The sequence below is a fragment of the Apiospora kogelbergensis genome (genome assembly GCF_038363985.1).
Source record: "Apiospora kogelbergensis strain CBS 113332 chromosome Unknown utg000012l_segment0_segment0, whole genome shotgun sequence".
In the NCBI taxonomy this organism is placed as follows: Eukaryota; Fungi; Ascomycota; class Sordariomycetes; order Amphisphaeriales; family Apiosporaceae; genus Apiospora; species Apiospora kogelbergensis.
In genome coordinates this window covers 878,459-899,674 of record NW_027117429.1, presented here as the reverse complement: position 1 = coordinate 899,674, position 21,216 = coordinate 878,459, and the positions used below count along the sequence as shown (strand labels likewise).

Here is a 21,216-nt window from a genome sequence, read left to right as displayed (position 1 = left end):
CTTGTGTCGAATGATCGGAGTACTCTTGAGACTGTAGGTGAGAGAGGACTATCACCGACGTTTGGAGCATGCTGTAGCTCGTCTACAACTCAATCGAGCCATTGCTTGTTCTAGCCATGCCCAGTCAGATGGGTCGGGATGGCCGGGTCAGATCGTACTCCCGACTGACAACGGATGTGGCGGACCGAAAGCACGACGCTGGGTAGGAATCTTCTGGTTCCGCTGTGAATCGGGACCTCTACGCCGATACTACACACACACACACAATTTATTAACGCCTGGGCGGCTAAGCCGAAAGGGCAACTTTGGAATGCAAATCCGGGGGAATAGCCTGTCCAGGTTCGATAATGGCGGCAAGCACAATGGCGCATTCCTGGAGGGTGGGGGAAGGGACATTTGGGACCTTGTCTCTGAATGGAACATTGAGCGAGTCCCAGGCTAGTTGCTGCAACGCTGCATTGCTGTTTCCAACCGTCCGGCAACTACCTGAATTTGTCAGACGCGTGATTGGTTGTGTCTGGTTGAACCCTATGTCTGCGGTACAACGCGGTTGTCCCAGTACATATTTCCCTTAGTGGTCCTGGTCGGATCATCGGCCTCCAAGGTACCGATACCTTCCATCTAACAGAATTACCTCGGCAGCATTTCGCCAGTGCCAAGGCGGCGAGGGAGACCGCCTTGAACCTAGTTGCTCTCGCAATTGCTGATTTTGAGGGGATGCCATCGTCTTTGCTGTATGGTACGTCAGGCTCAGCACAGTAACTAGTGGATACGCACGGGGCAGGCACAGCTGGCGCCTGGTACATTGATTGTGCAGATGCATAGGTACCTGTTGACGCGGTCCGTCACGACATAGCCAGGAGATAGCTACACGTTGGTGGAAGGAAGCCGACCCTGCTATCCACGATGTCCGCTGGCCAGTCGCTGTGCTGGAGCATTATTAGTCGCACACGCGACGAGTCCTGGCCAATCGTCCTCTGCGGGCTCTGATGCGGGGCGCTCAGCACCTTGGGTTCTATCGAGTTCCTGAATCCTTACGTTCGTGCTGCCGATTGTTGGATAAACCGACTCGAGGGGGCCAAGATACCAAGACCGAGCATACACAACTTCACACACGGAACTCAAACCTCACCGGCGATCAGTCTTTTTGTGCCGATTCGATTCGAGCTCGAAGGGGCAATGGCCTCCAGCTCGGTCGCTCAGTTCGCGCCTGATTCATCATGCAGAGACACCCAACCCAATACCACGCGCCTAACTATATTTGTTGACCTGAACGAGTTGTTCTCGACCGAGACACATACAGAGCGCACATGATGCCGTCGGAAGGCCCCTGTCCAACTATTATCCTGCGAGCCGATCGCGAAAACCACACTCCACGTCGCCAACTGCGACTATCCCTCCACGAGCCCCGAATCGCTCCCCGGTTGAGGCCCTTTACCTTACCCTCATACCGGGGCGATCTTGATTGCCCCGAATGCGGAATCTCTCTCGACGAACCTGTCAACCGATTGAACTTCTTGCGATCAAAAAAGCAACGCCCAAAAGACGGGGGAAGACCCATACATTATTGCAACTACGATCGCGCTGGTGCAGTAGAAAGTGGATGTCAAGGTGGACGTCGAAGTGCAACTCCCCATGAAGTTCATATATGAGAAGACGCATTCGGCCTTGACAATGCACTAATGCCCGTCACTCCTTTGGCGATGTCGCAGGAACGTTGCAGAGCCTGTGTTAGCATACTAGAACTCACCTAGCCAATCCTACCACCTGGAAGCAGACAGAGAGATGGGATATTAGTAGCTTAGCGTAATGAATCGAGTGACGACCTACGGTAAGGTTTCTTAACAGCGTAATTTGGGCCCCCGAACCCTGTCGCGATAACAATGGTGGCTCTTGTGATTCTGGCTTCGAAAGCATACCTGTTGCTTGGCCTTTACTAAACGACACTATAATCTCGAGATCAACAAGATCGCACGAATGCCAAAAGAAATAGACCAAAACTATCCGCGGCATGTCTCTTTCTTCTGTATAGCGGCACAGAAGACATTGCAGTATTATCTTGTTGAAGTTCACTCCCACATCTAATAGCGGCACTGCTTAAGGCGTATTCCTGTGTATTGCAATTCAGCGCTGCCCCCTTCTAGAGGCACAGGGCCAACCTTGCCGCTTCCCGAGTAAACCTATTGTGGGCTACGGTTGACTCCAACAAAGCAGGTGGAACCTTCGTCTTGGCTGCTGCACAGATCTGTGTCAAGTCCCGGGGACGCTAAAATAGTTACTCAAATGGCGTGGCGCATAACCCGACTGCATGTCCTCATTTAACCAATCTTCTTTCCACTCCGACAAAACCATCAACCCGCCCAGTTCTTTCTGTTTCTAAGAACGAGTCTGATAAGAAGGGTTACTTCTCGCATAAGCGGGCGGCGCATCCGGAATAATTCTTCCAACACTCGGCTCATTAGTAGTGGGTAAGAAAAATGAAGCAACACGCACAAAGAATGCCACAACGCCAGGAAGTCTGGGTGAGGTGAGCCGGGTTGCCAGTTGCCAGTTGCTTTGGATGGAATAAACAGTTCACACCCTGCGCCTCCGGATGAGACAATGACAGCGTGGCCTGCCAATAACGTCTGAGATCGGATGCCATCATTTCCTTCTCCGGTGAACTTTTGAAGTCCCACTGCAGATCATCCCGCGGACGGCAACCCTCAAGCCGTAGGTAAGCCAGCCGAATAGGGGAAATAGTCGTCAATTCGTTCGGCTTATTGTGGGTGCAAAAACATCCGGAGAACGCCCCAGGACTTCTGTTTGTCCTCAGTTGATGACAGCGTCAGATAAACGGCCTGAGGTCTGTGATCTTATAGGTCGTTTCCAACCTACTGCTGACGGTTCGTTACCCCCGAGCATGCAGCCGTGTGGGTGGCCCTTTCTCACGAACCACCCAACTGGAGAGACATTCAGCAACCAGCCCTGATACGACCACATCAGAAGCCGAAGTGTAATATTAGCACGGAACCTACAAAATGGTTCAAGTGAATATATAAGCAGACCTAAACATTGTTTGTGCGTGTTTCCTGTCGTAACTCTGCAATATTATCTCTGAACAGCCTTTGATTATCCGAGCACTTGGGAAGGCGCTCCGGGAAAAATGTTTTATCAACGACCCCTGGCGGGGTTAGTCACGGCTTATTGATCTGCTCTTTTTCTCGGATCATTGCCCTACTTGCGAATACGGATTCGGCGATAACGACATCGACGTCATCAGGCGCGATGTGGCTATCATCGGCGGCGGCTTATCCGGAACCTATACCGCGGTGAAGCTCAAGGACGCCGGTAAGAGTTTCATTGCCGTGTAGCCCAAAGGCCAGCTTGGTGGCCACGCCGAGACCTATGTGGACCCTAATACCGGAGTCCCGATCGACATTGGGGTCATTGTCTTTGAGAACACGACTACTGTGAAAAACTACTTCGTGCGTCTTGGTGTGTCCCTAGTTGATATTGAGGGGTTCGGGGGCAATGGGACTGTCCCCGCGGATTTCTCGACTGGGCAGATCGATGCAACCTACCCTCCCCCAGACCAGGAAGCCATCGCGGCTGCCCTTATGGGTTATGCCGCCCAGCGGGCCAAGTACCCGGCCTTGGACACGGGGTTTAACTTGACCTACCCCGTGGAGCCGGACCTGCTCTTGTCCTTTGGTGAGTTCCTCACAAAGTACCACCTGGAAGCCCTGGCACCCGTCGCGTTCCTCGTAAGCCAGGGTATCACGCCCTACCTGAACGTCAGTACGTTGTACGTGTTCAAGAACTTCAATCCGCTACAACTCGCCGTGCCGCTCCTGACAACCGAGCAACACGCCACCCACGAGCTCTACGCCAAAGCCCTTGCCGAACTGGATGGACCCGGCTTCTGACTGGCTCGTTGCCTAGGACGGAAAAGTTCAGCGACAACGCCCATATCCGTAGCGTCGAGAGATATGTCTAGGCCTAATATCCTAGGACTACTTTTGCACTCTCACCACTCCTCCTGGTCTTACTAGGTTATTCCCTACCACCGAGTATTCTTTGAAGGTCTTCGATGGACAGAAATAGTGCGACACTACATTGTTACGGCCTCGGGAAAAGAGGCAATGCGCAAGTACTGATGTGTTGGTGGGGGTGAAGAATTATATTGTTGAAATGCCTTGGCCTTCTACTCCTACGCCCGACAACAGGGGAAGTCTTTATGGACCGAATAGAAGTGGAGAGCATAGCTATAGAAGAGTTTATATACATCTGGAGTCTGGCAGGCTTGTGGAGAAGTGCAGAGGGGCATCCCCCAACATAATGAGACACCCTTGGCTGATGAAAGCTCGTTTTGTTTTGTGCTTTAATTGAAGCAGTTGGAGGGAACTAAGACCACCAACGTTATCAGATGGTAAATCGATTCAGCATTCAGGGTTCCACCTGTCGTTAAGATAAGCACATTCTCCACGTGCACTGCTATTGGATTGGCGTACAAGGGCAGGCAACGGGGACCGAGTTAGTTAAGTCGCCCTAGTAGACTTCCGCTAGAAAGCAGCGAAGACCGCTAGATTGACAGTGGAGTACTTTACGTTTCAATCCGTCCCCGCTGGGGCCGTCCAGAAGATTAGGAGTTGCTACACAGACGCTACACAGACGAGGGTTGCGAACCGACTCTACGCTAATAATGATTCTTCTACGGAGCCTGGTCCTGCTGGGTCGCGCTAGTGCGCCATTGCTACTCTTCCAGCGCTACACTCCAACAGTCGGGCCAACAGGTCTGCAGGCAACTATGGAAGACAGGTATACTACTGGATGTTCCTATTCGAATCGGCGCACCACGTCGAAAAGGGTGCAATTGGAGACTACGACAGTGGCATCCACCGTGTAGTCATGTTCCAACTTGAGGGAGCCACTATTCTCTTCAATGGAGCTGCCTCGGGAGAGGTCGACGAAATCTCGAACGGAGCCGATAAGTAGCTGGAGCATTACCCTGCATTAGTCCTGGAGCTTCATACCAACCAGTGTAATCTTAACCAATCCACATATTTTCGCTTCAATTGAATCGATCTCATATGCCATTCTATGTAACTGAATGAAGAGCTTGTTGTTCTTCCTGGCCTTGCGCTGCCCTCCTCCAAAGTTCCCCCATGCCCCTCCTATTAGAAAGACCATTCCCTGACTCTCGAGCTACCAGAGCATCCATCTGGTCGTTCTCGAACCTGTCCCAGTCTAAATAATCCACCATCTCCTCTCTCGTCCAATCCCTCGACCCAGCCAAAGTCGTACATTGGCTGCCTATCTGCTTCAAATCTAGGCACCAGTCATAACTTGTTCTGTTATATAGACTGGTAAATGCGTTGCTTTCCGGTATATCTTATTATCCACATAGGTTCCCGGAGGCTGAGCTTTATACCAAGTATCTCTTGCCTCAACATATCGTTGGGTAGCCCTTGGGTCCTCGTACTTGATAGGCTGATCCCCATTGGAGACAAAGGGGTATACGTCAAGCTGGACGGTACCCTTCGCAGCGAGGTTGTATGTTGAGAAGATGACGTATGCCGATGGGGACAAGGAGCGTGTGAAGATCTTGGTGAAAGATAAAGTCATTCCACTATAAAATTGCAATGCAGATAACTTAGGACGATGCGAGCTGAGCCGATTGTAGAAAGTCTTCGATTTTGCGATGGCTGGGGGAAACTGGGGCGAGTGTTTTGCTTAGGGCACGGTCAACATTAAGTACATACATGGATGCGGGACAACAACAGCGCAGATTGACACAATCATTGCAACTGAGCGGTTGATATCTAATTGCGATCATATATACAATTTCCTAATCTGTACTGGCTGTTCACACTATAGTTTGATTGGAATTGGCCGCCTCGAGTGGACCAAGCCGCTCCGGGTCCCCGCACTGATCCAAGAGAGACATCCAACTAGCTTTCTCTAGTCCCCTTAGCCCTACAAGCGTGGCAACTCCTCAACATTGCAGAGCGAGCTGCGGCCTAATCCAGCCCCAGCTCTGAACAACTGCACGGATGCAACCTCCTGCATGACGATAACGCACTTTATTTGCCTCGGAATGCCATGTGCTGCTTGCAGGTGGTTCCTCATTTGGAGGAAGAGTGCATGTGAGTGGAAAAAGCAAAGCAATTCGTGTGTAGGGTCAAATCAATGGTACTGTATCATTTAGTTATAAGTAAGAGAAACCTACCGTATATGGTATGGAGAATGGAAACAACTAACAACTTGGGAATTCAAAGACGAGGAAAGAGATATGAAAAAATTCGTCCATGAATCGACGTATGTCATCAATCAGTTCTATGCTAATCCAACTCCCGTAGATACGGGCACAACACGATATTCATTACTTATCTGCTCTTTCGTCAGCCTGCAACAAGCGTCACACATCGCTTGTAGCACTTGGCTCTATTGCAGTATTCACTCAACATGACGTTAAACAAGTTGCGGGCGTTACGTTTGCTACTCTCACTCGACGAACGCAAAAACTTCGCAGATGGGAACAGTGACATGGATTGGAATCACGATTGTATGTCGTTCATGGCATAATCCTTCCTCGGCTTTTTTACGCTAGGCACCTTGAGGGACAATGCAGCTAACCCCGCCTTTTTCGAAAAGCTCGTCATGGGAAGCGATTTCCCCTGACATCCAAAAGGGTCTTCGAGATTTCAGTGTCCTGATCTCGGCTACCATAACAGCTCTGATAACGGTGCGTCGGAGTATCGTGGTCTTCACGTTTGTTTCCGTGAGCGTCGTTATTTCACACGTGCAGAGCGACCTACTAACCTAGAATGTGTAGGTGATGAGTCGTGCATCCACAAAGATGCTGACCCGGTCCCAAGAGATTTTGGATACGACCACGATTTTCTGAGTGATTGCACCTTGAGCAAGAGCTTGAGCCAACGGAGCGGCTCTCATTTCCCATCGTTTACAAGGTGGAAGTTGTGGAATGTTTGCACTTTCCAATCGCTTCTGTCCGAATCTGGCGCCGCATTGTCCAAGGCGCCATCCAGTCGGTCTTCATCAATATCGACTTCTGGCCATTTCTCATTGGATCAAACTCATGAGCACTTTCTTCCACCGACTTCTGTGCTTCCGCTACCAGTTGATGCGAAAAAGGCGGAGAGCATTGGGTCTAGGGCGGAGCGACGATGTGTACTGACAATTGATTCGTTTGTACCAGCTCAGGTGACTAATGCTTCGGGCGACGATGCCGTATCTCCATGCCCTCGTCAGAACTCGCTTTTCCCTGCCTCACATGCAACCAAGGCGCCACAATCACCTCTCATCCCGTCAGCACCGCTGAGCACCAGACCCTCGCATTCGCCATTCGCTATCGAGCCACAATCGTATAAGCCTGAGCAATATGATCTTGCTGCTTTGCGACAGCTCGAGGCTGACTGGGAAACCGCACGAGTCAACTATACTAAGTATTTGGCCCGCGTAGGAGATCACTATGGTACAGCATCGAAGTTTTACTGCATTGCGGAACAAAAATGGGCTAGGATTGACACCGCCTGGCGCTTGAAATTTGACGAGGTTGCTGAGGCGGTCGTATCAAGTGAAATTGCAGCAGCGCTGCGTTTTGACAAGGCCCAGGACCGGTCCACGAAAAGGCGAAGCCACGGCTACCGAAATCGTTCGTCGCGCGCCGGAACCGCTCATCGTCTAAAACCGAGCGCCTAGCGGTAATCGGCAGTCCACGCGCTGGCCGGAAGCGATGCTAGCACAGTTCGGTGGTCGGAGAATAGCACTGCCCATTCAGAACTCAATCCTATCCCCGGCCACTGGTAGTACTCCCAAGTACTGACAAGTGCATCATGCACTCGCTATACCACGAATCTTTGATGCTGCCGTTCTGATTTGTATCTCCTCGCACCGCTAGTCTGACCGCATGCTTTGCACTGAGGTCTACCCAATGCGACTTCAAACTACTTCGACACGCTTGTCTTCGTGCAGTACTTGACGCTACCAACTATGTGCGGGCCAGTTTGCGAACCCGGGGCTTTTTTTCTGAATCAAGTTTGTTGTCCGTATGCAGCTATCTAGCTATGACAGACACCATGACAAACCTAGCCCTGATGAGGGCTTACTCCTTTAAATCCAGGAGAGTACAAATCCAGAAATTCCATCGCTCAACCTGCTATCCATGCACAGCCTGTTCATTGTAGTTAACAAAAGGGAAGCTTTGTTTCCCGTAGAAACGAGAGCAGAGCCCCCCTTCCTAATCGATTATTATGTTGAATGTAGCGAAACTTTGCTTTCGCATCGCACGAAAGATATTATAGACCGCCTACGAAGGATATGTGTGACCTTCGCCTGTGTTCGAGCTCCTCGTAAAAATGTCTCCTCATACCATATTGTCTCGAGTGAGGTGTCGTTTTGCCGACACCTCATAGATATGGCTCGGCGCCACCGAACTGGTTGGGGATTCAACATCGACCATCACAGTTGTTTCCAATTTAATTCCGTTGAATTCACTGGCATCTTTTCCCAATATGTCGTCGGTACTGCCCTGCCTCGCGAACCCGGTTCTGTGCAACCGCAGCTGGTCGGAAAGTGATTGTCGTGCCGCGCCCGGGCCTGACATTTCCTTGAAAAGCAGCGACCTTCTGGTAATCGCGTATAGAATCGAGTCGACCCAGCCTGACGAGGTGAAGAGGCTGCCGGCAACGAAGAAGTAGCTGTTGGAGGGTTGTCGATTCGACATGCTGGCCATTCGTCCAGCCCTATCAGATAAGGGTTAGCGACTTACTTCCACAGCAGTAAATGGGGTGGCCGACTTACGCCAGAGGTAGTGTCATCACGGTATATGCTAGAGCATAGGCAAGCATCGCCCTGCTGGCTTTATTTAAGCTTTCGAGGCTTGCGTCGCTTCTAAACGTGGAGCCGGGCCTTTTGGCCTGGTATAAGAACCAGAACCCAACAGTGTACACGGCAATTGAGCCGAACTCGATGATAAAGATCCATAGGTAATGCAGAAGAAGTCGAAGATCCTCGTGGTCAGACTTAATCCAGCACTGGAAATGGTGAGCTATAGCCTTGAAGATTTCTGCAAGCCGATGTCGCTTACCCAAACACCAGCACGCTCAAAAATATACCGCCCGCCAACAATGGGCGCCAGGGAGGTTAGGAGGAAAGCAAGCCCCCAAACGGATGAAACAGCAACAAGAAATACTCGGTGAGATACTCTTTTCGAGAACACCACTTGATACACCGTGTGGATTGCGATGGCCAAGACGAAGAATGCACTTGAGACATCTCCAATCTGGATCAGCCAGCCCTGGACGAAGCAAGCACTTCTAGGCCCGATAATTTCGCGCTCCGACGCCCAATAAAACGAGATAAGAAATCCAAGGGATTGGAGGGAGTCGGCTAGGAGGAGCTGGTAAACGAGGACGATCGATTGGTTGTGCCCGATGGAACTAGTGTAGAACCTTTTCCAGGACACCATCCGCCAGCTTATGAATCCCAACAGGCACGATGTGAACAGGAAGGACACCGCCGCCAGGCAGCCGATAGCCAGTAGTCCGTTAAAGGTCGCATCGTCCATATGCAGGAGGCTGTCCTCCGGTGACGCCTCGTACGACGACATCGTACCGGAAAATTGGTGCTCTAATAAGCTGAGTTAGGCCGGCATCGAAACCGTATCTACGTTGGAAGCAGACCTGTAAACCTTATACTCTAGGGAGCGCCAAGGGGATGGGCACGGCAGAAAGGCATCCTTGGAACTAAAGCGGGGAAATTGGAGAGAGTTGGAGGTTCTCAAATGGACTTGGGACCGGTGCGTATATAGTTCGTCCAGGTTGCGTATCGCGCTCGCCGATCCAAGTGAGCGTGAGCAATCCACGAGACCAACGCCTTTTCTGTTGTTAGCAAGAGCTCAGCGGATGCCGGATCATGCTGATAGCAATTAATTGCGTCCAATATCCGGGGACAACAGGTAGTTTATGTGAAGTAATGATAGTCCCCATGACCGGATGCCTGCTTGCAATGCATGCCTTCCATCCAGGCGGAATCAAAGCAGGCAGGCCCCGTGATCTGTACCCGTGTCAATCAAACACCTCTAAGTCTGGGACGGCAGGTCAAAGCCATGGGGGAGGGGAGCCTGTATCCGAGTGGTGGAGAAGGAAGATCTCCGGCGCAATGATGGATGATGGATCCAGCTAGTTTTGACTAGCGCTTCATTGCACCTACTAGGGGCCATGGCCTCCGTGAAAATCTTCAGCTAGTTACGACACAAACTACCCGCCGCTTGTCACGGTGATATTACCCATTCGTGTGTCGCGTTACGTCAGTAGGTAATATAGGAGAGCTGCCAGGAGAGTCAGGCCCTGCCCCCCTCCTCCCTCTTCAGCTTTACTTCGCAAGGTGTAGTTTTCTTCACTTTTTCGGTTCGGTATGGCCAGTAAGCCAATAATGGCCTAGCTATCACCAAAGAAGCAAATCTAAAGACGCAAGCTATTGCAAGCCTTTTAGTAACGCTTTCAATGACTAAGCGAGCGGGAAAGGCGTAGGGGGAGCAAGTCAGGCACTATTGTAATCCTTAGATCAGACTCGGGTCACAGAACCATCATCATCAGGACTTTTCTCATTTCAAAAGTCTCACAAGTCAAACAATAATGCCCCAGACGCTGCCAGAAGAAGGAACCTTGACCCGTAGTAAAAGCTATCATTTCTAGATTTTCTCGTCGGGCTGCCTGCAAAACGTTCTCTAGAAAGACTGAAGATCCAATGAAGACTGAAGATCCAATGAAGACTGAAGATCCAATGCTTACTAGGCAACGGTACAGAGCAGGGCTGTCTCAGATATTTTTACTGTCTATTGTCAGCTGTGCCCTCTCGATACCTCGAGTAGTAATTTTTGGATATGTTAGGCTTTACCAGGAGCTTGGTCTAGGTGTCGGGCCGAGAGTTGGCCATCCTGTCCCCGTTTTCTCCAGACGATCTGACTCTTGACCAGGGGTATGACGGATCCCGGAAGGTGGTTGCCTTTAGCAGACGTGGCGGATATAATCCGGGTATCTGTAAACCACATTTGTCGTTATTCCCATTGAACTGGTAAGGGGGCATTATTTCCGCAGTCACTAAAAATGCCTAGCTAGGTCCAATTCCAAGCACTAGTCGTACCCCTGCATTCCTAGAGGCCTATCAACACGGTATCTAGTCGCATTATGTCTGCCTACCAAATCCGATTGGTGTGGACGCCCCTGTATGCCTAATGGTGTCGTTAATTTAGGGGCCGCCAATCGGCTTTGGTTCAATGCATCCGGCATATTTTCTTGGCGCGACAGATATCGTATAGTTCTATTGGCGTACTAGCTCCTGCAAGTACCAGGACAGCCATAGTAGGGCACAGGTCGGCATGGCGGCCCCAGTACAGCTCCACTAGCAAGTTCATCTACAGTTAAGTAGTTGATTATATAGCGCCGAGGCTATCAACACATAAGGCGAAGATGAGCAGATGTAAGGTCCGCTTTATATAAAGTTGGCTCCTCGATCGTTATCCTCAAGACACACTATGATATCTTGGCTGGATGGGACTATGATCCTCAAACTGGCACTAGCGCCAAGCTGGGCTCCTTAGCCAGGAAGCATGGCTTCCTCATTTTCGAAGTCCGCAATTTTGGCGACAGTGGACACACGGTGCAAATGCAGTACACCGCTGGCAGCGCCCGTGCCCAAGATATGTCGCAGCGGCGGTCGTTTATAGCTGCCCACAACATGCTTCGAGTTCTCGCCTTTGGCGCCAACATGCTAAGCTATTCAGGCCAGAGTACGGCGGACGAGCCTCTGGTACGTATGTAGCTGGTGTTCAGAGGACTGGGTTAATCCTGCAGATCACGTTAATAACATGTGCCTCGTACGACCTGACAACTACTTGTCTGACTGCGGGCTTGACATTCGTATCGCACTTTATACCGAGTACTGCCGCTTCAGAGTCATCCTTACCCATTAACCTGGTGCCGATATCGACCGATTCCTTATGAATCCAGCTTGGTCGAGCCTATGGCAGACTGTGGCTTGGAACGAGTCATGGTTAACTTGTTTAGTGCGGGATGGGAGCAGGGAAATAGCAATTGGTACTTTGTTTGTTCAGATCCGGGCTGGTATGTGGTCTCGGGCATTCTTGTGCAAGTTATTAAATGGTGTTGGCACGCAGCATAGCCACACAGGCCTGGTCTAATCTCTTGATGGTGCTGTCGGGCGGCAAAGACGACATGTCAAGCGACTGCTTCATAGAGTCCGCAGCATCACTGTGCGCAGAGTTCCCTCTGTCGCTGAGGATGCCGTCTCCCGGGTCTGAGCGTCCAAGTCTTGTCTACTCCAGGGTGTTGTTCTCGTCCCGTCGCTTTGGGCTTCGACCCCGGCAGCACTTCCTGCGGATCCCCACCCTGCTCCTTTCCGTGTATAATCGTCCAATCCGCGTTCGGAACTTCAGCTTCCACTCCTGGAGCAGCTTCGCCATGTCCACCAGATTGCTATCAGGTCCGAAGAACTTATGAAAACTGCAATACTAAACTTCTTAACTCTTGCCACTGACCGATGAGCTTCGAGTCGATCGGACGCCAGCGAGAATTGCCCAATCTAGAAGCCTGCTCTATACAGGTGTCGTTCGAATGTTGTCCAAGGTTACTTCCGCGGCATTTCTAAACCGGAAAATTTACGCAATGATCAAAGTGATCCCAGTCAAAGCGAAACATTGACTTCAAATCAGGATCTTTCAGGTTTTTGCAATCCTCTTTGTGACCTTTCTGGTTCCAGCCGATAGTCTGACATTCCTGTCATAAGTCCAGTTAGGACTTTCTTGTGGCAAAGCATAACTAATGAAATGGTTGAACAATGCTCAACTTCTTACCTTGCCGCAGCTAGAGCCTGCTGAGCGATAATCCATGACGATAAGTGCTTCTCCTGCTTAGGACTGAGCCTTGCAAATCTGCTGCACCCTCGGATCGAGAGTGTTGACCTTTAAGCCGGTTCTGGAGCGTTGACTTAGGAAGACCGTATTCCCGAGCGGCCTGCTTAATTGGAGTACCATTTGCGATACAATATAAGGCTTCCTGGAGCTCTTCTTCGGAATACTGCTTCGTAATGTATAGTCGGTACTTTTTAAATACCGATGCAAGGTTAACTCGTGCCAGAACGTCCGCTTCTCTTCGACTGCCTGTCTCCTTCGACATGAGCGTGAAGCCCACGCCATGCACGGCCATGGAGACAATCCCTATGCTTGCACTTACGAAGACTGTAGTCGCTTTCTGCTTGAAAAGGGATTCTCCCGCAACTGGAACTTAAGAGACCACATGAGACGTGTCCACAGTGATTACGGAGCATCGATCAACTCCCAGGATGGCTCGTCCTTCTCTAGACGGGGCCCAGCTTCTGTCCTCGTCAGGAGCCGGAAAAAGGATCCCAGCCGTTCTTCAAAAACCTTGGGCCATAGTCGCAAGCTGGCTTTAGAGCCAGAGCCGGCTGATGACGCCGTGGATGTTGCTAGAACTGCTGAGCCGGCCCCGTGGAAGGACATCAACGCCCGGATTACCACGGCATTGGCTACGACGCCCACGGGCGGCACGGTCCAAGAACAGACTGACCGGCTGATGGACGTCGTCCTGGAAGCCGTACATACACTGGCTCCTGAAGCCGAGCCATCGCCGTACGCGAAGCGATGATGGACGACGGATCTGACGCAACTCCGGCACATTTATACTTACTGGAGGAATCGAGCTCGGACCGAAAGAAGGGCAGGCTGCGCCAGACAGGACCTAGAAGCGACGGCGAAGGGTGCGGCAAAGCAGTACCACGAGGCCATCCGGCAGCAAAAGAAGAAGCACTGGAACGAGTTCCTCGCCGACAACGACAACATCTGGAAGGCAGCGAAGTATCTCAAAGCGGGTAACGATACGGCGTTCGGGAAAGTCCCCCAGCTCGTTCGCGCGGACGGGACGAGCACCTCCAACCATGCGGAACAGGCCGAGGAGCTGCTTACCAAGTTCTTTCCTCCGCTCCCGGACGAGATTGCCGACGAAGGGGACCGCCCGCAGAGGGCGCCCATCGAGATGCGCGCGATCACGATGGAAGAGATCGAGCGGCAACTGTTCGTAGCCAAGTCCTGGAAGGCACCCGGGGGAGGACGGCCTGCCGGTAGTTGTCTGGAAAGAAGTGTGGCCGGTGGTCAAACAACGGGTTCTCACGCTGTTCCGTACGTCGTTGGAGGAAGGAGAGCTACCAACCCAATGGCGTCATGCGAAGATTATACCGCTCAAAAAGCCGGGCAAAGAAGACTATACTATAGCGAAAGCCTGGAGGCCGATCTCGCTGCTATCAACACTCGGGAAGGTGATGGAGTCGGTCATTGCCGAAAGGATCTCGTACTTAGTCGAGACGTTTGGGCTCCTTCCAACCAACCACTTTGGGGCACGGAAACGACGGTCAGCAGAGCAAGCACTCATGCTCCTGCAAGAGCAGGTCTACGCTGCCTGGCGTGGCCGGAGGGTCCTCAGCCTCGTGAGCTTCGACGTCAAAGGGGCGTACAACGGGGTGTTCGACGTTAGGCTACTCCAAAGGATGAAAGCTCGAGGTATACCGGATCAGTTGCTCCGATGGATCAGCGCTTTCTGCTCAGGTCGTACGGCGACGATCCTGGTGAACGGACACACGTCCGAAAGCCGTAGCCTACCACAGGCGGGTCTGCCCCAAGGGTCCCCCCTGTCTCCGATCCTGTTCCTCTTCTTTAATGCAGATCTGGTACAGCGGCGGATCGACTGCTACGGGGGCGCTGTCGCCTTTGTAGACGACTTTACGGCCTGGGTCACAGGCCCAACGGCGCAGAGCAACCGCGAAGGGATAGAAGCCATCATCAACGACGCCCTCGCATGGGAAAGAAGGAGCGGTGCGACGTTCGAAGTGGACAAGACAGCCATCATTCACTTCGCCCGCCAACCGTACAAAGCCGACCCGGCACCCTTCACCATCAAAGGACGGGATGTACGGCCCATGGAACACGTCAAGATCCTGGGGGTTATCATGGACACGAAGCTCAAGTACAAGGAACACATTGCCGAAGCCGCGGCCAAAGGGCTGGAGGCCGTCCTGGAGCTGAGACGGCTCAAGGGGCTCTCCCCTGCCACGGCGCGACAGCTTTTCACGGCGACGGTAGCGCCGGTGGTGGATTACGCGTCAAACGTCTGGATGCATGAGTGCAGGTACAGGGCAGCGAAACCCGTCCACCGCATCCAAAGGATAGGGGCTCAGGCGATTGTGGGAACATTCATGACCGTGGCTACGAGCGTGGCGGAAGCCGAGGCCCACATTGCCGCGGTCCAAGACCGGTTTTGGCGGAGGGCAATTAAAATGTGGACGGACATCCACACCCTCCCACCGACAAACCCTCTTCGCAGCAGCACAGCGCGGATACGGAAGTTCCGGAGATACCATCGATCGCCATTCTATCAAGTAGCGGACCTGCTAAAAGACATACCCATGGAAGAGCTGAAAACCATCGAACCGTTCGCACTAGCCCCGTGGGAGAGCCGGATAAGGACGATCGCGGACGAGTCGGAAGCGGACTTTAGCGTCGAGCGTACAGACTGGGCGGTGCGCATTGCGGTGAGCAGCTCAGCCAGGAACGGGCTAGTGGGCTTTGGTGCAGCCATCGAAATACAGAATTCGATTCGAGGGGACTGCCTGCACTTGGCCTGCGCCATTACACTCGGTGAAAGAACAGAGCAGAACCCGTACACGGGAGAGCTAGCCGCTATAGCCGACACCCTACGTTCGTTGCCGAAGCTCCGGTACCGCAAGATCCTGCTCGTGACGAGGAACAAAGCAGCGGCCCTTACACTGAGGAAGCCACGTCAACAGTCTGGGCAACGACACATCGGTGAAGCCTACAAGGCCATTTCGAGCCTGCGAAGGGAAGGAAACAACATCGTCGTCGCCTGGCTACCAACGCATGAAGAGGACGAACTAATGGATCGCGCGAAGAAGGAAGCGAAGACCACGACACGGCTAGGTGCCGAACCAGGGACCAAGATGCCAGGAGCAAAATCGACAACACTGAATCTTGCATGGGCCAAACGGAGTGCTCAAATAAATCTGCCGGAACGCGTCGGGAAACACTCCAAACGAGTCGATACTGCTCTACCAGGGAAACATACGAGGCAGCTGTACAACGGACTTTCGTGGAAAGAAGCCAGCGTCCTTGCCCAGCTCCGAACAGGGAAAGCGAGGTTGAATGAATACCTCTACCAGATCAAAGCGACACCCACAGACCAGTGCGAATGCGGACGAGCGAGAGAAACGGTGGAACACTTCCTCTTCCGATGCAACAAATGGACAACATACCGAACAGAGATGCTACAGTGCACAGACACCCACAGGAGCAACTTGTCCTTTTACTTGGGTGGCAAGTCACCCTCAGACAATGAATTCTGGGCCCTAGACATGGAGGCCGTACGAGCGACGATACGATTTGCCATGGCGACAGGTCGGCTGGATAGGAACCAGTCTTCTCACTAACGCGACCACTACTAACAACCCGTGCCTCAGACTGCAGGCGCCGCTTCAGCTGCCGAGGATAGGATGCTGGACACTTGGAGAAGGGCCTTCAAGCTGGCCTGGCAGGAAATGCTACTAACACGGGATCCTAAACAGGAACGTGCTGACGGAAATGGAGTGACCAACTGAAAATGGAGCATGCATGGGCTTTAGGTGACAAGTAAGCGATTCAAGAATGTACCGTAGATTAGCGCTAGTTGCCCTTTCGGCTTCGCCGCCCGGGCGTTAATAAACTGTGTGTGTGTACCAAACTTTTACAAGTCACATCCATCCTTCTACTCATGAATCTCCTCAAACTGCCCTCTTGTCTGTCATTGCAATGTTCTTCAGGACCGAACTGACAGACCAACAACATTCTAGGACCGCCTTCCCATGAGATTGTCCAGTGCCTTGTCTCAACTGTCAACGTTTACGTAGTTGTAGCTGCGACCCTCCTCCTTGAGGTTATGGTACCACTCCAACGTCGGTTGGTACTGGTAGTCCAGGGTCAGGCTTCGATGATCGACCTTGCGCGCCTGAAACGCGTCGTCGTAGAGCTGGTTGCGGCATTGCGTCTTTCCCTGGTGGTCTCCTGCGGCGCGTGGGTGATTGTCACCTCCGGAAGCTCCATATCACCCACAGCCTTGGGGAACGCATCCGCCTCCCCCGTCCACGGATTATGCAAACCATCCTCCACGAGTTTCCAGCCTCTTTCTTTCAACTGCACGGAAAAGGGGGTAAGCAATTCATATGAATGCCTGAGAAAACTTTCAACTGCTTGACAGGTGACATCAATGGGATAGGACGGCTCCGGCGTGGGTGGAATCGGGAAATCGCCAATCCAGACTTTGCTAAGAGAGTGCTCGGCAAATCGTTTGGGAGCTTCCTCTCGTACGAATTCGATTAACCGCCTTTGCATAGGAAGGAGGGGAGGAGGGCTTCGGAGGGATGACCCACCTGATCGTCTAGCAAAGTCGCAATCCCAGAGGAAGAGCTCCATCTCCTTGTACCCCTTCTCAAAGTGATGAGGGCTCACAGGCCGATATATCGTGATCCACGGATGCCGACCGGCATTTGCTGTTTGCGTCGAGTCGGTCCAATCGGTATCTACCGTATAGAATAGACCCACCAGAGTATTGACGCTCTTGTAAAATTTGAGTATCGAGTAGAACCAATTCGTAAAGGTGGCGTACCCGCACGTCGGGTCTCCAAAGCTGTCCGCCATTTGCACGTCTCGCCATGAAACCGGGTCGATGTGGACCCTGAGCCATCCATGGTGTTGAGAGTGAATCAGATTCGAGAGCCAGGCTTTCAGATCAGCTGCTCGGTCGCTGGGAAAAATTGTGCTTTGAAAGACGTAGGGTGTTGTCGAATAGTTGAAGATTCGGTCGAGTTTGCAGTGCCAGCCGACAGGTTCTGTTGATTCTGAAGGAATCGAGCGAAGGCCATGTCGGGATCCCCGGTTACGTGCGTGGCATAGTTCGGAATACGGACCATCTTGCGAGCTTTGACATTGCCTCGAGCCCTGGACCCGATAACGTAGAATATTCTATAGCTGGTCAGGCGCGTGGTTGACCACCAGCCGAACCAGTTGACGAGACTTTGTTCATCGTTGGGGTCGATACATTCACTGGCCCATACTGCCTTGCGGATTTCCTCCGGAGCCTCTTCCAAGTCGTACCCGTCACCCTTGCTCGCGTGGACGATCTCACAAACCAGCTCCCAGGCGTGCAACCGGTCTTGGAGATCTCGCGACAATCCTCCGGCGGCCAGCTCCCTGTTGAGACATAAATTGCTCGACTGAGTGCGCTTGAGCTGGTCTGCTTCTTGAGCTTTGTCCAAGACCAGCCCCCGTAGATACTCGGGGGAAGCCGCACAACCTACAAGAACATATGGTGCGACTCGGCTATCTTCCTTGAACCAGCTCAGCAGCCTACAGAGCTCTGCAGGCTCAGAGACGGCAAAGCTCGGGGTAATAAATACCGCGCAGCCGTGAGGAAAGAGACGTGTCAGTCTCAGACGTGGCAACGACATGAGAGGGTCCTTCTGGGGTGTTACAGGCACTCCCCAGGGATCCAACGCAGATTCTTTTCCGGATGAAGCCAAATGCCAAAGGTTGTGATCGCCGTGATTTGAAAATCCCATAACTTAGGAATCTTCCTTACTCTTCGTAACAAACTCATGAATTAACACAGTGCCATCTTTATTCCTTTCTTGCATGAACTTGGCCCGGCTTCCTACATGGCTGGTGGTAAAAATGCGACATCCCGGCACTATACTTCAAAGCAGGGGTGGATCTGCTTGTGACGGATAGGATTGGTCTGATTGCAAAGGCGTTGGCTGAACACCAGACTGTTTCTAAATAGCTACGCCCCCTACTTCTAATCCGCGGCCTATTATTCGAACCATAAAAGTCTACATATTGTTTCGTCAAAGGCCTCCCCCTCCATAATTCCATGGATATAAGCATCACCGACAACCCTCCAACGCTGGCCAGGCCTGGCCACAATTGGTGCGCAGTATCCTTGCAGTATGAGGATTCTGTCTCCAACCCTGGTGTCCCGGGGTGCAAGTCCCATGTAGCCGTCTTTCGTCGTGATCAATCGTCTCTGCTTCGTAATGCCGATCCGCCCAAAGAATTCTATGTACGAAGTGAACCCCAGTATCCCACTCATGATCAGCATGTAGATATAGGCCGCGGTCAGGATGGGTAAGGCCACGTACGTTCCCATCGCTACTGGTCTAGCGAGGCCGATCAAGACACCGTCGACATCTTTGCTTTCTTTCCTCGCCCTCTCCTCCTCGCACGTCGGATCCCGGCCGCGGAGTATCTGCCAAAATGCGTCCATCTTCTTCTGTTTCGTCGGACCATACATAGCGCTTGCGCTACCAGCGCCCAAGCACAGATTTCTGGCGTCCAAGTAGAAACGGCCAAAGGTAACGGCGCTGGCGATGGAATTAATGATGCCCCCTGACATACGAATCGCCTATCCCCGCCGAGGCCGGTGTATTGACGAAGCTGACCCCCGTTACGGTATCCAGCTGGATAGCCTGGAGGCCCAGTAGATTTCCGTCGAAGGATGGCCTGCAAGTTTTACTCTCGCCGCCGGCACTGAACCCCCGTGGGTACCGATGCCAGCTTTCGAAGGACCAGCCGATCAGTTGGTCCGGCAGAGGCTCTCTGTTCTTGTCGTACACGGGGTCAATTGCCCACGAAAGTACATCTTCAGCGGCTGCTGTTACGGCTTTGCAGCCTCTACAAATTGTGAGAACTTGCAGGTTGCCTGTGATCTTGAGGTAGGTTTTCGTGAACCGAGTGAAGACTTCGCTGTCGCTTGCTACACTATTTCTCAAAGTTAGTCGCTATGAATAATGAGGCTGAGTAGTAGGAGAGAGCTCGTAAGTTTGGTTAGTTGTGAAAGGAGGGTGTGTGCACATGACCAAAGCTCAATAGCGAAACTTCGTACTAGTCGACCCTGATCTGGATATCCGCGCCGTGACTTGTCTGGAGTCCCATGAGTCCATATATCTTGTCCTTGGCGTTCTGACTCCCTTTGTGCCACGCCATTAACATATGTGACATCAGGTCGTCTGGGACATTTGCGGGCCAGTCTCGAAACCGTAGTAACGTTCCCAAGTGGTTTGGGACCTCGAAGTTTGTCTTTGATCTCCCGTGCGCCCTGCTGATAAGATCCCAGTCGATCTGGTACTGGCCGCAGATGGCAACGGCCTGGGGACTCAGCGCCAGCTCCTGCACAACCCAGATGCGTGTGAACCAGGGTCGTCCAAACAGCGCATTGAATGCGGCGGCCGAGTGCAGCGCATCAGCAATGTACCGGATATGCCCCAACGCGCCGCTCTTTAGCCCGCCGCGGCGGACCATCCTCCATTCGTAGAAGTTGAGCCTCTCCTCTTCGCCGGAGCGAGACGCCATGAATTCCACCGCCTCCAATGCAGTCTTGGTGAAGAGGTCATGTCGGCCCAGCCAGATGACGGTCCGTTGGCATGACATGTATATGTCTCGCATGAGGGGCACTTGAACTTCTTTTTCGGCCATGTCACTCTGGTTGATGCAGATAGCGTCGACCCACAGCGTCCTGAGCCGCCCTGTGCTGTCCTCTCTGAGATGTTGCAGTGCGGTATGAAGGTTAGGGGTAACGAGGAAGCCAAGGCCATTGACAAGAATCTTGACAGTCATCTCCGGCGACCCCCAGGAATATGACAGAGATTCGTATCGCTCAGGTGCGTCGAGAGAAGCATGGCGGAGGCGACACCGGACAGCACCCGAACTTGGAAGAAGATCCAGTAATCGTATTTGCCGTCCGGTTGCGTCAAGTGGTTGGTAGGTAAACTGCGCCATCCTTTCGATATGCGATGTCTGACTGGCACCGCTGGATTGTGGGTTGGAGGCGAGTGCCCTCGGAGCCTTTCTCGTGGATGGAAAGAGTGAAGAAAAGACTAGATTACGCAAAGATCATTGCGCGGATGTACGGGCTGGTAGTACTTTTCGTTCTCTTCTCGGCATTAGTGGGGTCAAGCTGTCAGCCTCTTAGGAAATACCCACACCCTCATGTATGAGATCTACATGTCATAGCTTGGTACTATTTATGTTTCTGGACAGGGAACATCTAGGCTTTCCTTCTCTGAGCTTCCTTCGCGAGC

The 21,216-nt window shown here is 52.3% G+C and overlaps 7 protein-coding genes across 7 annotated transcripts; 3 read left to right on the top strand and 4 right to left on the bottom strand.

Moving 5' to 3' along the window:
- Positions 1 to 3,145: 3,145 nt before the first annotated feature.
- On the top strand, positions 3,146 to 3,908 carry PG998_014689 (Amine oxidase; the record flags this gene model as incomplete). Its single annotated transcript, XM_066881505.1, has 3 exons — positions 3,146 to 3,171; positions 3,263 to 3,330; positions 3,361 to 3,908. 3 exons carry the CDS (start codon positions 3,146 to 3,148, stop codon positions 3,906 to 3,908), a joined length of 642 nt encoding a protein of 213 aa, XP_066723636.1.
- A 2,539-nt stretch (positions 3,909 to 6,447) lies between these two features.
- On the top strand, positions 6,448 to 7,704 carry PG998_014688 (uncharacterized protein; the record flags this gene model as incomplete). The annotated part of the gene is made up of 3 exons (XM_066881504.1): positions 6,448 to 6,547; positions 6,674 to 6,763; positions 6,818 to 7,704. 3 exons carry the CDS (start codon positions 6,448 to 6,450, stop codon positions 7,702 to 7,704), a joined length of 1,077 nt encoding a protein of 358 aa, XP_066723635.1.
- A 664-nt stretch (positions 7,705 to 8,368) lies between these two features.
- PG998_014687 (family A G protein-coupled receptor-like protein) lies at positions 8,369 to 9,613 on the bottom strand (the record flags this gene model as incomplete). Its single annotated transcript, XM_066881503.1, has 3 exons — positions 8,369 to 8,747; positions 8,806 to 9,038; positions 9,092 to 9,613. The coding sequence occupies 3 exons, from the start codon at positions 9,611 to 9,613 to the stop codon at positions 8,369 to 8,371; spliced, it is 1,134 nt and encodes a 377-aa protein (XP_066723634.1).
- Positions 9,614 to 11,474: 1,861 nt separating this feature from the next.
- Positions 11,475 to 11,826, top strand: PG998_014686 (uncharacterized protein; the record flags this gene model as incomplete). Its single annotated transcript, XM_066881502.1, has 2 exons — positions 11,475 to 11,484; positions 11,507 to 11,826. 2 exons carry the CDS (start codon positions 11,475 to 11,477, stop codon positions 11,824 to 11,826), a joined length of 330 nt encoding a protein of 109 aa, XP_066723633.1.
- A 5,236-nt stretch (positions 11,827 to 17,062) lies between these two features.
- On the bottom strand, positions 17,063 to 17,779 carry PG998_014685 (uncharacterized protein; the record flags this gene model as incomplete). Its single annotated transcript, XM_066881501.1, has 1 exon — positions 17,063 to 17,779. One exon carries the CDS (start codon positions 17,777 to 17,779, stop codon positions 17,063 to 17,065), a length of 717 nt encoding a protein of 238 aa, XP_066723632.1.
- Positions 17,780 to 17,865: 86 nt separating this feature from the next.
- Positions 17,866 to 18,699, bottom strand: PG998_014684 (uncharacterized protein; the record flags this gene model as incomplete). Its single annotated transcript, XM_066881500.1, has 1 exon — positions 17,866 to 18,699. One exon carries the CDS (start codon positions 18,697 to 18,699, stop codon positions 17,866 to 17,868), a length of 834 nt encoding a protein of 277 aa, XP_066723631.1.
- A 251-nt stretch (positions 18,700 to 18,950) lies between these two features.
- Positions 18,951 to 20,914, bottom strand: PG998_014683 (HET-domain-containing protein; the record flags this gene model as incomplete). Its single annotated transcript, XM_066881499.1, has 3 exons — positions 18,951 to 19,464; positions 19,535 to 19,897; positions 20,022 to 20,914. The coding sequence occupies 3 exons, from the start codon at positions 20,912 to 20,914 to the stop codon at positions 18,951 to 18,953; spliced, it is 1,770 nt and encodes a 589-aa protein (XP_066723630.1).
- Between the last annotated feature and the right edge of the window lie 302 nt (positions 20,915 to 21,216).